This window comes from Chrysochloris asiatica, unplaced genomic scaffold, assembly GCF_000296735.1.
Source record: "Chrysochloris asiatica unplaced genomic scaffold, ChrAsi1.0 scaffold00330, whole genome shotgun sequence".
Lineage (NCBI taxonomy): Eukaryota > Metazoa > Chordata > Mammalia > Afrosoricida > Chrysochloridae > Chrysochloris > Chrysochloris asiatica.
Window position 1 is genome coordinate 2,321,384 of NW_006408848.1, and position 16,393 is coordinate 2,337,776.

Here is a 16,393-nt window from a genome sequence, read left to right on the forward strand (position 1 = left end):
AGCAGGGGACTTGAAAACCAAAGCCTTGAGTATGCAAATCAGCTGTTCTGTTAGATGCTGGTAGTGTGTGTGTGTGTCAGTTTTTCCCTGAAGGAGAATTTAGGGATACCAGAAGATAACCCCATTATTTACCAAAACGAAAAGCAAACAACAACAACAAAAAGGAAAACTGTATAAAATAAATGGCTGTGATTCCACTGATACACAATCTCCAGGACACAAAAAGAATGAGAAAGCGAGTGCTGAAAGTGAAGGCAGGTACTACCGCTGTGCACAGCACACAGAGCACATGTGTACATGCCATCTGTGGACCTGGCTGGGGAGGAACAGTATCCTCTCTGGATACAGTCTACACAATGTTGGCTGGGCTGCTTGCCCCCAGGGGCTGAATCTATGACATTCTATTGTCAAAGTGCTGACCTACCTGGCCAACCTTCCCTTATTTGATTCTCCCCAAACAGATACTCTGCCCCCAGGGGCCGTCCTCCCCTTGGTGGCCTGCTACAGTTGAGCTTCCACAGGCAGAATGTCTGAAAGCTTGTTAGAGTGAAGTTTCATTGGTGTGTGGCCTTGAGTTCTCTTCCTCCAGCAGAGCTATTCTTTGCTTAAGCATCCTCACTTGGGTCTCATGTCTTTCCACCATGGCCATCATCTGAGACTCCAGCTTCTTCAATTTGTTTAGATGTTTCTTCTTTGCTTTTTCATAGGCAGCCACTAGGTTGCTATGTGGGAAAGGGGGAAATGAGAATCAAGACTCAACTGAAGTAGCAATGAGAAACAGTCTGTCCCACTAGGTAAACAGGAGTAGTAGAAGACAAGGCCACTCAGAGTCTTCCTAAAGAGGCTGAAATCCGGTGGACAGACACGGCTCCAGTATGTCAGCACTCAGGTCATTCATCACTGGCTGAACCCTGATTAACTTCATCCCAACTGCTAGGATTTGTCACTAACACCTTAGGAAAGGGTTTGCATGTGAGTCAAAACAAATTTGCCAAACCCTAAGTACATAAGCAGAAAACTGAATTCCAGAGAGGTGTTATTAAATAAATGTATGTTAATAAGTATGTTAATGGTAGTTTGCAACAACGGTCAAGTGTAAGTTGCAGGAGCAAGTCCTCAGACTCAGCAGTCTAACTGACTTTACCTAGTACCAGGGCAGAGAGGCTCCCCTTGTTCTGACTCCCCTTAATTTTGGGGCTGGTGGGGTTCACAGCATTCATATTTCGACCATAAGCTAATCTTTCTAGTTAGGGAACATACCCCTATGTTAAGTATCCCCCTAGGAGCTATGGCAGGACAGCTAGGGGTGAGCCCAGGGCAAGTTCAGTGACTTTCTCTGGTCCCATATGATAGCCTGAGTTCATTCCATGGATTCCTACAGCAACAGTTCTGAAAGCATGCTTTGACTACCCTTGGGGATCCCTATGAGTCTTCCAGGGGGTCCTTTATTTTTCAACCATATATCTGTGTGAAGCAGAGTTTTCTTGACATACTTCAACTGAAATAATAAATACATTGAGTCCAGAAGCAGATGTGAGAATCCAGATATTTTCTATTAAACTCAGAAATTCAAGAGATTTGCAAAACTGAAATAGTTGTTGTTAAGTGCTGTCCAGTCAGTTCCTACCAATAGCAACCCTGTAAAGGGTTTCCAAGGAGCAGTGGTGAGCTTCAACCACTAACCTTGTGGTTCAAACAACTTTGCAGTCCAGCACTTTAGCCAACAGCACAACACACCAGGACTCCTATATACTTACTATAAATATATAGTAACCAAACTTTATCTGTGGTTACCAGGGGTTGGGAGTTACTGCTTAGAGGGCACTGAGTTTATACTAATGATAGTGAAGTAATTCAGAAAAGGAGCATGAAAATGGTTTTACAGCATGAAGAACAGAATTGGTGTCAATTATCCAAGTAAAAACTGCTGAATTGGCAAAAAAAAAAAAAAAAAAATTGTTTTTGTTTTTTTTTTAAACTGTAATGAATAAAATAGTTCTAGTCTTCTAATCTTGTTTGGAAAACTGTTGTAAATAAAAATACCTTTTGTGTTACAAGTAAATGTATTATCTGAAAATTCATACAAAAATGTTTAATTTGTCCATTTTAATTTCTAATACAATAAAGATCAATAAATAAAATTTACATAGACAAAAGCTCTTTTGAGGTCCTTGCTATTTTTATGAGTGTAAAGGGGTTGTGAGGCAAATGTTTTGAAACTGCTGCCTTAGAGCAGTGTGTCCTAATGAGTTCCACCAGTATTGTAAAGTTGCTCAAATAAAGGTTCAGTAGCCAACTTCATTTGAAAAACATTGGCTTAAACAAATTTAAACAATTTGTTGTTGCTCTTTGTTTTTTATTGTATGATTTCTCAGAATGGTTACTACATGAAACATACCACATGGGGATCACAGTATGCAATGTTTTTACAAACATTTAGCCCAAGGACCTATCAGTACCAAGCTTTTCTTAGATTTGTACTGTGGAACACTGGAAATGCTGCTAAGGAAGACCAGGCTCTGAAAGGGGGAGTGGAGGAAATACCACTGATTCTCAGGAGGTGTGGAAATGTGTTCTGAATGCAGTGTCTACATGTGACTTCAATCTAAGTACCTATCTACAAATGGAAATTTTTACCTGTTGGCTCGTTTTAGGTCATTAACGAACTCCGCAGATTGCTGGTGTCTGATCTCACTGCTCTTGGTGAGTCTTTCTAAGGCACTCACCAGCTCTTGAACTCTGGCCTTCAACTTCTTTTCTCTGCATTAAGGAGAGATAATGCAAGTTGATTAACTTTAAATGGTAGTAGGGGTGGATATTGGATAGTAGGAAGGGAAGGGGGAAGAGCTAGCTTAACCAAGTCAAAAGGCAAGGATATGAAAAATAAAACTACTAAAAGTCAAGGGAGGGGAACACAGTGGCTCTGTATGATAAGCACTGGACCGTGAACCGAGAGGTCAACAGTTTGAGTCCACTAGCCACTTCACAGAAAAAATATGAGACTTTCTGCTCCTGCAAAGATTCATAGCCTCAGAAAGCCTACACAGGGTTGCTATTAACAACATCATCACTTAACAACAAAGAGTCAAGAGTGCCAAAGGAATCCTTAAAGCTGCATTCTCAAAGGTCAACTGAGCCCCTGGTAAGAGTACTTGTTGTTAAGTGCCATTGAGCCAATTCTGACCCATAGCGACCCTGTATGGGGTTTCCAAGGAGCAGCTGGTGAGTTTGAACCGCCAACCTTGCAGTTCAAATGGCTTTACAGTCTGGTGCATTAACCCACAGTGCCATACCAGGACTCAAGCGTACTGAGAAGATATCTTAAATATACGTCAGAAAGGAATAAGGTGATGGAATTGAGGACTCAGGACCATAGTCTCTGGGATATCATGGCCAAATGGCATAACACAGTACACAAAAACAAATGTTAAAAATCCAACTTTTGTGAGTAATAACTGGGATCTTAAAAGTTCACGAGTGGTCATCTAAAGTGCAACCATTGATCTCTCCCTATTGGAAGAAAGAAGAATGATGAAGATTAAAGACACTTGGAAATAGTCCAGTGGACTAATGGGAGCACATGAACATCCGTCTACATGACTCTGTAACCAGAACTAGATGGTGCCTGGCTACCACTATCAATTGCTCTGAAAGGGATCTCATTAGAAGGTCCTGGAGAGAGTGGGAGAAAATGTGAAACAAAACTCAAAATCAAGACTGGCTTACTGGTCAGAAAGTGACTGGAGGAACCCAAGACTTTTAGCCCCTTTGGAACTGAACTCACCCTTGGGGTTCAACTTTCAGGCAAAGCTGTAGAAAGGTATATACGGAGGAGAGCAACTATAGTGAGGTATGCACACCACAGAATGGTTAGTATTCAAGATCAAAAGGACAGCATTTACCTAAGGAAAAATTCATTGGGAAAAAAGGATGACTGGAAACAAGCACAGGAAGGAAATGAGATAAATTATGTTATATGGAGGGGATTGCACTTACTAAAGGTGTAAAATTGCTCTGTAAACCTTCACTCAATTCACAATAAAGTTTTTTTTTAAGGAATATAAAGGGATTCCAAAGACTTCACAAGAAAATTATTGGAACTTATTGAAAGATTCCACAATCAATAATACAAAAATCAGTTGGACTGCTATACACTAATAAAGACAGCTCTGAAAGGGAAGTTAGGAAAACAATACCATTTAAAATAGTCATGCAAAAGAGGAAAGATTTAGAAATCAATCTAACCAGAAAAACAAAAGACCTACACAAAGAAATCTATAAAACACTACAAGAAACCAAAAGAGACTTACAAAAATGGAATAAACCATGTCCATGTATACGAAGACTTAACATTGTAAAAATGTCAACACTACCCAAAGCAATCTATAATGTAATCCCAATACAGAATCCAGCATCTGTCTTTCAAGAGATGGAAAAAAATAATCACTAACGTTATATAGAAAGGAATGAGACCTTGGATAAGCAAAGCACTGCTTAAGAAGAACAAAGTTGGAGGCATCTTGCTCACAGATGTCAAAATTCACTACACAGCTACTGTGGTCAAAACATCTTGGTACTGGTACAAAGAAATAGATCAATGGAACAGAATTGAGAACCCAGAAGTAAATCTGTCCACATACAGTCAGCTGATCTTTGACAAATTGCCATAACACATTAATGGGGAAGAGAGAGTCTCTTCAACACATGGTGCTGACAAAACTGGAAATACATTAGCAGAAAAATGAAACAAGACCCATATCTCACACCATATACAAAAACAAACAACATGGATTAAAGACCTAAATGTATAACCTAGAACTATAAAGATCATCAATGAAAAAAATTGGGGCAAATTTAGGTGCTCTAATCCATGACATAAATACATTATCAACCATCGTTAAAAAAACATACAAACAGCGGAAGAAAAAATAGATGATTGACACCTCCTAAAAATCAGACATTTATGTGAATCAAAAGATTTCTATATTCAGAGTGGTAGTTACTCTAAATACCAACAGAGAGGGAAAAAGTCTTCAAGTATCAATGCTATCCGCTCTGTGCACAGGGTAGATAGGGATGGGCAACTTAGACATTGGCTATCTAAAATGAGGGGCAATAAAGGCATGAATTGACTGGCTTTCAAGGTTTCAAGAAGGAGCTTAGTTTAAGAGTGTGGGGGGAAAGAAAGAGTCCCCACTGAATAGCTGTCATCTTGTCTAGATGGGTCTGGTGAAAAGAGATGGGGATAAGATTCGTAAGATTCAATAGTGAATAACTGTTATCATAACTAATCGCAACTGTCACACTTGTAAAGGTAGAAGTTTTGTAACAAAAAAAGGGGAGTGGTTGAACTTACAGTCCAGAAACAGAGGACCCTAGGACCATCAAGAGAGGAACGCAGATAGGTGCGGGACCTTATCCAGAGAAGCAGCAGTGCCAGAGATGGAGGCAGAGATGGGGGCATGGAGAGGGGGAGCGGCTGAGGACTCTAGATTCATCAACTAAGAAGAGAAGGACTAAGAACTGGTGACAGGAGCAGACTTGCAGAATGTGGCCTTTGGAGATGTAAATTATTATATATACCTGGGTGGGTTTTTTTGTTTGTGTGTTTTTTAAAAAGCTAAAGTGGATAGGGAGAAATACTTTTAACTGATGGTATATGGGGGGGGGGGATTATAATCAATGTAATGAAACAAGTTATATGAATTGTTGAATATGAAACTGATGATGTGTCCTGTAAACTTTCATTCAATCCACAATAAAAACCTTAAAAAAAAAAACAAACATTTCTCCAAAAGAGTAAAAAGGGAGCCAGCATACTGGGAAAAATTGTTTTGCAACAACATATCAGACACAGAACTAATCTATGAAATGTACAGAAAACTGCAACACCTCTGTAAGAAAAAGACAACTCAATTAAAAAATGTGCATAGGACATGAATAGACACTTCACCAAAGAAGACATTGAGGCAACCAACAAACATGAAGAAATGTTCATGACCATTAGCCATTGTTAAGTGCTGTTGAGTCAGTTCCAACTCAAAGCGACTTTGTATTGGGTTTCTGAGGAGCAGCTGGTGAGCTTGAACCCCCGACCTTGCAGTTCAAACTGACCTTGTAGTCCAGTGCATTAACTCACAGCACCATAGCAAGACTGCATTGGCCATTAGAAAGATGCAAACCAAAAAATATCATCTCAAAGTTCAAAAATAACAGAAAACAACAAATGTTGAAGAGGGTGTGGAGACACTGGGATGCTCTTACACTGTTGGTGGGACTAAAATGGTTCAACCACAGTGTAAAATGCTGTGGTACTTCTTCAGAATGTTGGGAAATAGAAATACTGTATGACCCAGCAAACAAGAAATACAAGCCAGGACACGAGTAGGTATATACACACCAATGTTCACCAAAGCACTATTCACAACAGCATAAAGATGGAGACAACTTAAATGCCCATCAGTGGAAGAATGGATAAACAAACTTTGGTACATGTACGCAATGGAATATTATGCCACGCTGGAGGTTATGAACCTGGAGAACATTATACTGAATAAAATAAGTCAATCACAAAGGGCAAATACTGTATGAGACCACTATTGTAAAAACTCAAGAAAAGGTTTTCATACCAAAAGAAACATTCTTTGATTATTACCAGGGGTAGTAGGGAAGAAAGACTAGAGGGTAAATGTTATCTCATGTAATGGTGAGGGCAATATATAAGAAGGGTGAGGGTAACAGACAAGAAGAGGGAGGTTGGCAGAAGAATGATGAAGACAGGTGAAGACACAGGGAGGTATGCAAGAGCTAAAGGGATAGAGGTAACTAGTATACACAACCTTGGAACAACAGTGTTCCGTGTGTAGATACATGGACAGATACACAGGATAAATGGGTATGGGAGAAAGAGGGGATATATATATGTTGTTATTGTTGTGTGCCATGGAGTTGGTTCCGACTCATAGCAACCCTGTACAGGCTTTCCGAGGCAGCACATTTTTATGGGAGCAGAATGCCTCATCTTTCTCCTGCGGAACAGGTGGTGGTTTCAAACTGCTGACTGTGAGATTAGCGGCCCAATTCATACCACTATGATGTATGTGTGTGTGTATATATATATATATATTTTATATATCCCACATATATTTTGAAAGAGGATATTTATACATGGGTAACCACAGGGAGAAAGTGGGACAACTGTTATGTGGAGTGGATTGCAATCATTGAGATGAAACAAAGTGTATAATTTGTTTAATGTAAACGGATGAGTTTGTCTGGAAACCTTAACTCAATTCACAGTTAGAAAAAAGTATATGGTTCCTTTTCCAAGTCAAGATGCATAGAACTGATTGATTCTTCCTAAGTACTACATAACGTATCACTGAATAAATTGGTGATTGTTGGACACAATTTGTTCCACCATCAAATGTTTTTTGCCACTACAAATATTGCTATAATAAACTTCATCTTTGAGGGTGAAAAAAAGGGGGGCATCTGAGATAGGAAGTGACATTTTTTATGAGTATAAACCATACCAACTGCTTTCAAGATGATTCCAACTTATAGCGACTCTAAAGGACAGAGTAGAAAGTCCCATAGGATTTTCAAAATGGTAAATCTTTATAGAAGTAGACTGTTACATCATTTTCTTAGGGAGCAGGTAGTGGGTTGCAATTACTGACTTTTCAGTTAGTAACAGCATTTAAACCACTGTGCCACTAGGGCTTCTTCGCATTTTATAAAAACAACGAGAATTTCACTTAGTGTATATACCGGATACACTGAACCAGTAGACTAGGAGACTAACGACCAAATTCAACAGTGTTATGCCGGGGGATAAAGGAATGCCTTCACTTTTTACTTTATTCATTTTTATGCTCTGAAAGTTTTGCAATCTTATGATCTTTAAAGTGACTTTTATAAGGTTTATGAGCTAGAATCTTGGCTATGTGTTCTGTGGGAGGGGCATGGGAAGGTAACCTCTGGGGATGGAAATATCTCCTTCCAAAATGACGTGTATTATTCAACCTGTATGCTGAGCAAATAATCCGAGAAGCTGGGTTCTATGAAGAAAAACATGACATCAGGATTGGAGGAAGACTCATTAACAACCTGCGATATGCAGATGATACAACCTTGCTTGCTGAAAGTGAAGAGGGCTTAAAACATTTACTGATGAAGATCGAAGAGCACAGCCTTCGGTATGGATTACATCTCAATGTCAAGAAAACAAAAATCCTCACCACTGGACCAATAAACAACATTCTTATCAATGGAGAAAAGATTGAAGTTGTCAAGGACTTCATTCTTCTTGGAACAACTATCAACACTCGCGAAAGCAGCAGTCAAGAGATCAAATGACATATTGCATCAGGCAAATCTGCTGCAGAAGACCTTTTTAAAGTGTTGAAGAGCAAAGATGTCAGCTTGAGGACTAAAGTGCACCTGGCCCAAGGCATGGCATTTTCAATAACCTCATATGCATGTGAACGCTGGAGAGTGAATAAGGGAGACCATCCATAGAAGAAATGATGCTTTTAAGTTAATGGTGCTGGAGGAGAATACTAAAAGTGCCATGGGCTGCCAAAAGAACCAATAGATCCGTGTTGGAAGAAGTGCAGCCAGAGATGGCCAAACTTTGTCTCTCATACTTCGGACATACTGTCAGGAGGGATCAGTTGCTGGAGAAGGATATCATGTTTGGTAAGGTGGAGGGTCAGAGGAAAAGAGGAAGACCCCCAACGAGATAGACTGGCCAAGAGGCAGCATCGATGGATTCAAGCGTGGCAACAGTAGTGAGATTGGCCCAGGATCACGCAGTGTTTCATTCTGCTGTGCATAAGGTCGCTATGGGTTGGTACCAAGTCAATGGCACATAAAAACAACAACAACAACAAGGATGCAGATCCTGCTTATACCTTCCTAGACTTCAAAGAGCTTATCTTCTTTAAGTTTTCCTCTAGTTACCAAGAGGGCAGGCATGCCTGGCTCTCCAAATGATTACGGAAGAAAGAATTTCAATCCCCCAACCCAGGCCTGCTCTTGGGTGAGGATGGAGGGGGAAGACCTTTGGGAATACTCCTAGCACCCAACCTATCTTAGCATTCTTCTGATGCAGCCTTCAGCGAGTCCTCCCACCCATGCTTGGGTTCAAGCCCAGCCCCACACAAAAGAGAAACAAGGCTCCTAGCAGGAGCCAGGACACTCTGCAGAGCCTTCAAGCAAAAGTGTCTCCTGCTTGCTGAGGAATGTGCTTCTCTTGAGCTCAGGAAAGGTTGTTCTGATAGCTCCCATGCAGTCTCCTCACATCTAGTTGTACTTCTGACTCAAATCCCAAAGTGGCAGCATTTCCTACCACAAGTGGGCTGCTCCCTGTTTTCCCCTCAGCACCCCTTCCAAGTAGTATTGGGAGCTCAAGTGGAGGTTAGGGAGCTGGAAGGATGTCCCCCATAGTCTCTCTGGTTAAAAAATTAAAACTCACTGCCATTGAGTCAGTTCGGATCCAGTGACCCTGAACAGGGTTTCCGAGATGATAAATCTTTCTCCTGTAGAATGGTTGGTGGGTTTGAATTTCCAATCTTGTGGTTAGCAGTCCACTGCTTAACCAGAGCAAAAAAAGGAATGTTTATTGATTCTGTAAGAATCCTGGATGGTGTAAATGGTTGAGAAATTGGCTACTAACTGAAAGGCCACAGGTTCTACTGGGCATGAGCTGGAACCCAATGGCAACTTGTTTGGTATTTGCTTTCAATTTTGTTGATTTAATTCTTTTTTTCTAAAATGGATTCATTATCGAATCAAAGAAAAAAAGAAAATTGTGAAAATAATTTAAAATATAACTATGAAATCATTAAGAAATTCACAAAAAACTTTACTCAGAGGCAGTACCATTTTCTACCCACTCCCCAATCCAATTATAGCCGCACCCCGGACCCATCCTCATGCCCAAGACTGGGAGAATACAAGAAACCCAGCTCGACAAAGAGTTTTTCCTTCCCCAGCACCCAGACCCTAAGGGGATTGGATAGAACTTTCTGGACCTGGCAGGGTCTAATGGAGGAAAGAACCCCAGAAAGCAAGAGAGGCCCTCCCAGATTCTGCCCAATTCAGTCAATCCAGTCAGGGGTGGTTACCCTCTGCTGGCTGCCTCAGGCCTTAGGAAGGGAGGAGGGAGAGAACTGCACAGAAAAGAATGACAATGCCGATTTATTAAAAGATACAAACACAAAGCCAAACCTCAAATGTAACCCTAAATCTGGGCCATGTGATCCGTTTTCATTGGAGGCAGGTGGGCGCCGGCAGTAAAGGAGTCATTCCTCCCGGGTCACTCATCTACACTCAAACACTAACTCCACAATGCTGTGCAGACGGCAGCCACCAGCCATTAATGTGAGAACATACGCAAACTGAGGTAAGCTGTGAGTGCAAATATACACTGGAAGTAGAAAACATTATGTGGGGGAGGAGGAATGGTAAACGATCTCATTGGATGTATCTGGGTAAATAAAATGTTATTAAAATTAATTTCACCTGTTTCTTTGTTAAAATTTTTAAAGGGCCTCCTAGAACATTTGAAATTATTTCTGTGGCTTGCAGTTGATACACACATTATATTTCTGCTAGACTGTGCTGTTTGTTGTAAAGTGCCATATAGTCGGTGCCAAATGATAGTGTTTCTGTATAGGGTTTCCAAGGAGGGGCTGGTGGGTTTGAATCGCCAACCTTGAAGGTCAAATTTCTCTGGAAGTTCTGACATAGTGGGTTTGGGTTGAGGCCTAGGAATGATCGTATCCCTGGTTATCCTATTATCAGGCAGCTTTGTGGAACTGTTAGGCAGAAGGGCTCTTCAGCTGGCTGTGATGATGAGCTTCATGCAGCCTGGTGTCAATGGGAAGCTACATGCACGGGTATACTTTCTTGAAGTCTGCAACTTTTGTCAGATTCTTAAAGGATGACTTGCAAAAAGTTAACTGTAACCCTGCCAATCCAAGCCACTTTGAAACCTCTACTACTCATGATAGAGAATCCTTCTAGTTTCTAATTCGATTGGCTTTCAATTATGGAAGAATATACATGGTTTGTGTAGAATAAGAATGTTAAAATGAGAACTTTCATAGTTAAGGAAGTAAAACTTTAACAGTTCAATGCCAATGCACTTATATAAGGTGTTCTGTTGTTGTTAAGTGTTGTGGAGTCCGTAATGAGTCTGTACAGGGTTTCCAAGGAGTGGGCTGTTGAATTTGAACTGCCAACCTTGCAGTTCAAACTGACTTTGCAGTTTAGCACATTAATCCACAGCACCACACCAGGACTCCTTTATGGGAGCAGAAAGCCTCAGTTTTCTCCAACAGAGTGGCTGGTACACTTAAACTACTGACCTTGAAGTTAGTAGCTCAACATGCCTACCTACCCACGATGCTACCAGGGCTGTTTTTCCACAAGTATTATTGTTGTTGTTTAGTCAGTTCCCACTCACAGTGATCCTGTTTAGGCTTTCTGAGGAGGGGTTGGTCGAGTGCTTATCCTACAGCACCACACCATACTCATCAAATAAAAACAAAACTGGTGGGTTATATAGCATTACTCTAAAAACTCAGATCACCCAGTACACACACGGATTTCACTCACAAGTTTTCCTCCTCCGGTATTTTACCTCTCACCAGAAATGAGGGTTATTTCCAGTCACAAAAGATCATCTTATAGTCTTACTGGAACTTCACGATCAATGAGACGTTTGCTTTCTTTTTTAAATAGAAACCATTTTTACAGTGTCGTGACAACACAGCATGTGAGATGCAGACTCAGGGTTTTCAGTGTAATAAGAAAATCCAAGGTGACTTTACAATAAGGAGATTGAGTTAAGCAAGCATCTGAGGTAGTACTAGTCAGTGTATTTGGTTAGCAGTAAGCAGTACTTCCTGATTACAGAGTGCAAATGAGCTGCAGGAGTCAATAGGGTGAGAGCCCAGTTGTGATGAGGCACTAAGTGGCTTAGCTTGCTGGGCAAGGGAGCCTTTCTGAGGAGCTGTAATCAGACCAAACCACAGGGAGTCACAGCCAGGTAGCCACAAGGCCTTGAATTTCTTAGTAGTTGCTAATTACACTGAATTAGTCACTGCACTGAAAGAATTGTCTGGATATGTTGTTTGTCACTTTCTCACCTTTCATTCACTTTCACCCCAGCCTCTGCCTCCACTGAAACCGCTTGGCTCGCTAAAGTCCCCAATGATCTCTGGGATCTAATGGTCAATCTCTGTCCTCATCTTAACTTGACCCGTCAGCAGACTCTGACATGGGTGCCCAATCCATCTTCCTTCACTGTTTCTTTTATGACACAGGAGTGTCTAGAATTCATTTGTTTTCCTGGCTGTTGACTCCTGCCTCCCTAAAGCCAACTCTAAATACTGGGGGTTATTTAGGACTTGGCCCTGGACTGTCTTTTATGGGGTTATCTATCTGACATCTCCACTTATTAAGCATTTTCAAGTTAACATGTCCAAAGCAGAACTGAAATTACCTTCCCAACTCCCTCTTCCTCCTCATGGCAACAAATAACACCATCTGTAAGGCCCTAACTGATTTTGCCTAGCTACTTGACCAAACTCTAGTCAGGCTCAGAAAAGCATTTTAAATAGACAAGGCCTCAGTTTTTAGTTCCCTCCAGAGACAAGGTCAATCTCCATTCTGTACATTAGCCTGAACACGTCCTCCTGTTCCAGGAACATGCTAAATCAGCTCATGTTCCCTTAGAATATCCTTTCACCCCTAGCAACAGCGAGCCATAGATAAGTAATAGACAGAACAACCCAAGGCCAGATGCCAGATGTTTTCCTTTGCCCTAGCCTAAGAACAAAGACCACCAGTACTGATCAATTAAACTGTAACATCTCATACTTTTCCAATTGTTAACCAATCAAAAACTGTATCTATAGTGCTGTGCAATTATGCCCCCTGAAACCCTATAAAAACTTGTGTGTATAGTGAGTCGGGGTCGCCCTCAGCTCCTGTTTTCAGGAGTCTATGTGAGGGAGGACCCCAGCGCACTGGCAAATGTCGCCTTTGTCTCCTGGTTTTAGGAGTCTGTGAAGGTGGACCCCAGCACGTTGGTAAATAAACCTCTTGCTTTTACATCGAACTGGAGTCCTGATAATCTTTTTGGGGTCTCCTACTTGATTAGGCCACTAGGGGGCCTAACACATCTACCCAGCTGCTTACATCTGTGTATGACGCATCCTTAACTACTCCCTTTCCTTCATCCTCCACATCTACCATGAGAAAACCATCTACAAAGTCTTATCTTTCCATTGTGCCCACAAGCATATGGGTCCAAACTGCCATCACCTCTCACCTAGATAACCACAACAGCTTCCTGATTGGTTTCTCTGCTCCCCTACAATCTGGTTCTCACAGAGCAGCCAGAGTCGTTTTTCAGTAAGACAAATCCAATCATACTTACATTTGACATAAAATCTGTAGTCTTTGACCAATAATGAATAGCCTGCTTGAACCGACCTCTGCCTTTTTTATGTCACCTCCCCCTTGCTTACTATCCTTCCATCACATTGGAATCCATTAGTTCAAAGCACACATCAAGAGCTCTTTTACACTGCAGAATGCTGTACATTCGGTCCTCTCTGCTTGAGATGCACTTCCTTAGAGAGGTCCATGCTGATCACACTATCTCATTTCCCAGAGTTACAACATTGTGGCACTATGTCACTTTCTCTATAGTATTTAGAGTAATCCACATTTAATTAGAAATACAGAGAAATCCACACTCGTCAGTTTGTTGTACTGTGGTGGCTTGTGTGTTGCTGTGGTTCTGGAAGCTATGCCACTAGTGTTCTAAATATCAGCAGAGTCACCCATGGTGGACAAATTCCAGATGAGCTTCCAGACGAAGACAGACTAGGAAGAAGGAGAGAAGAACTACTTCCAAATATTTAGTCACTGAAAACCTTATAAATAGCAGTAGAACACTATTGAGTACCTGCTTACTAAATATTGAAACATGATGAAGAGCACCACAGTACTGTCAGATACAGTACCAGAAGATGAGCCCCTCAGAGGTTAAGAGTGTGTGGGGAAGAAAGAGTCCCCACTGAATAGTTTCCATCTTGTCTAGATAGGTCTGATAAAAAGAGATGGGGATAAGATTCTTATGATTCAATAGTGAATAACTGTTATGACAAATTGTGACTGTCACAATTGTAAAGGTAGAAGTTTTGTAAAAAAAATGGGGAAGTAGTTAATCTTACAGTCCAGAAACAAAGGACCCTAGGACCATCAAGATAGAAGAGCACAAGCGGAATGCAGAACCTTATCCAGAGAAGCAGCGAAGCCAGAGATGGGGGCACGAAGGGGGGGAGTGACTGAGGACTCTAGATTCATGGAAAGAGAGGGACTGAAAGATGACAGCCAGGAGGAAGACTTGCATAATGTACCCCTTGGTAGTGTAAATTATTTATTATGCCTGAGTTAAAAAAAAAAAAAAAAGAGAGAGCTAAAATGAAGAGATAAAAACACTGTTAACTGATGGTACATGGTGGGGATTATAATCATTTTAATGAAACAAAGTATATGATTTGTTGAATGTAAAACTGATGATCTGTCCTGTAAACTTTCACTCAATTCACAATAAAAACTTAAAAAAAAATGAACCTCAGTTTGGAATGCACTCAAAATGTGAATGGGGAAGAGCTGCCTCCTCAAAGTGGAGTTGCTCATGATGAAGATAATGGAGTAAAGCCCTTGGGATCTTCATTTGCTGACTGGACACAACTCAAAATGAAGAGAAGCAGCTATAAAAATCCATAAAAACTAGAACATGGAATTGTACAAAGTAAGAAAATTGGAAATTGTCAAATATAAAATGGAATGCATCAACATCGATATCTTAGGCATTAATGAGCTGAAATGGACAAGGATTGACCATTCTGACTCTGACAGTCACACGGTTTACTAAACTGGAATGACAATTTGAAGAACAATGGAGTTGCATTCATCATCATAAAGAACAGATCAAGAGCAGTTATGAGGTACAATACTGTCTGTGATAGGATTATACCCATCTGCCTACATGGAAGATCAGTTAATACCACTATAATTTAAATTTATGCACCAACCACTAAAGCCAGTGATGAAGAAATTGAAGAATTCTACCAACTTCTTAAGTCTGAAATTGATCAAACATGCAGTCAAGGTATATTGTTCATTATTGGTGATTAGAATGCAAACTTTGGAAACACAAAGGAAGGATCACTGGTTGGACTGAAAAATATGGCCTTGGTAATAGAAATAATGATAGGTAACACATGATAGGATTTATGCTATTTAGCATAAATTCCATGGGCCTTGCCATATGGAACACACAGAAATCAAATTGACTACATCTGTGGAAAGAGACAATGCAAAAAAGCTCCGTATCATCAGTCAAAACAAAGCCAGGAAGAGACCATCAATTGCTCACATGCAAATTCAGGCTGAAGCTGAAGAAAATGAAAACAAGTCCACAAGAGCCGTAATATGACACTGAATATATCACACCTGAATTTAGAGATAATCTGAAGAACAGATTTAATACATTAGACACTAAAGACCGAAGACCAGAAGACATGTGGGATGACATCAAGAACATCATACAGGAGGTTAGCAAAAAGTCATTAAGAAGACAAGAAAGAAGGAAAAGATCAAAATGGATGTCAGAAGAGACACTGAAACTTGCTCTCCAGCGTTGCTGTTGTTGTCGTCAGGTGCCATCGAGTTGGAACCGACTCATAGCGACCCCATGCACAGCAGAACGAAACAATGTCCGATCCTGGGCCAACCTCACTACCACACTTGACGCCATCAATGATGTCACCTGGCTGATCCATCTTGTTGGGGGTCTTCCTCTTTTTCTCTGACCCTCCCTCCACCTTACCCAGCATGGCATCCTTCTCCAGCAACTGTTCTCTCCGGACAATGTGTCCACAGTATGAGAGACTAAGTTTAGCCATCTTGGCCTCCAAGGAGCACTCTGGTTGCACTTCTTCCAAAACAGATCTATTGGTTCTTTTGGCAGTCCATGGCACTTTCAGTATTTTCCTCCAACACCACAACTCAAAGGCATCAATTCTTCTACGATCTTCCTTATTCACTGTCCAGCTTTAGCATAGAGATGCGAAAACAAATGGAAGAAATGAGGATGTACAAGAGCTGAACAGAAAATTTCAAGTATCAGCTGAGAAGATAAAGCCAAATATTACAACAAAATGTGTGAAGACCTGGAGTTTAGAAAACCAAAAGGGAAGAATATGCTCAGTGAGATGCAATCCATACCTTTGATCTTCATCAGTAAATATTTTAAGTCTTCTTCACTTTCAGCAAGCAAGGTTGTATCATCTGCATATTG

General features: G+C 40.8%; 1 protein-coding gene across 1 annotated transcript in view; it reads right to left on the reverse strand.

Moving 5' to 3' along the window:
• Positions 1-541: 541 nt before the first annotated feature.
• MCC (mutated in colorectal cancers) overlaps positions 542-16,393 on the reverse strand; it is a 402,058-nt gene continuing 386,206 nt past the window's right edge. Inside the window, exons 16-17 of the mRNA XM_006875517.1 lie at positions 2,638-2,760; positions 542-722 (exon numbers count right to left, since the gene is read on the reverse strand). Of these exons, the coding sequence (XP_006875579.1) occupies positions 542-722; positions 2,638-2,760 (304 nt within the window). The remainder of the gene's footprint in view (positions 723-2,637; positions 2,761-16,393) is intronic.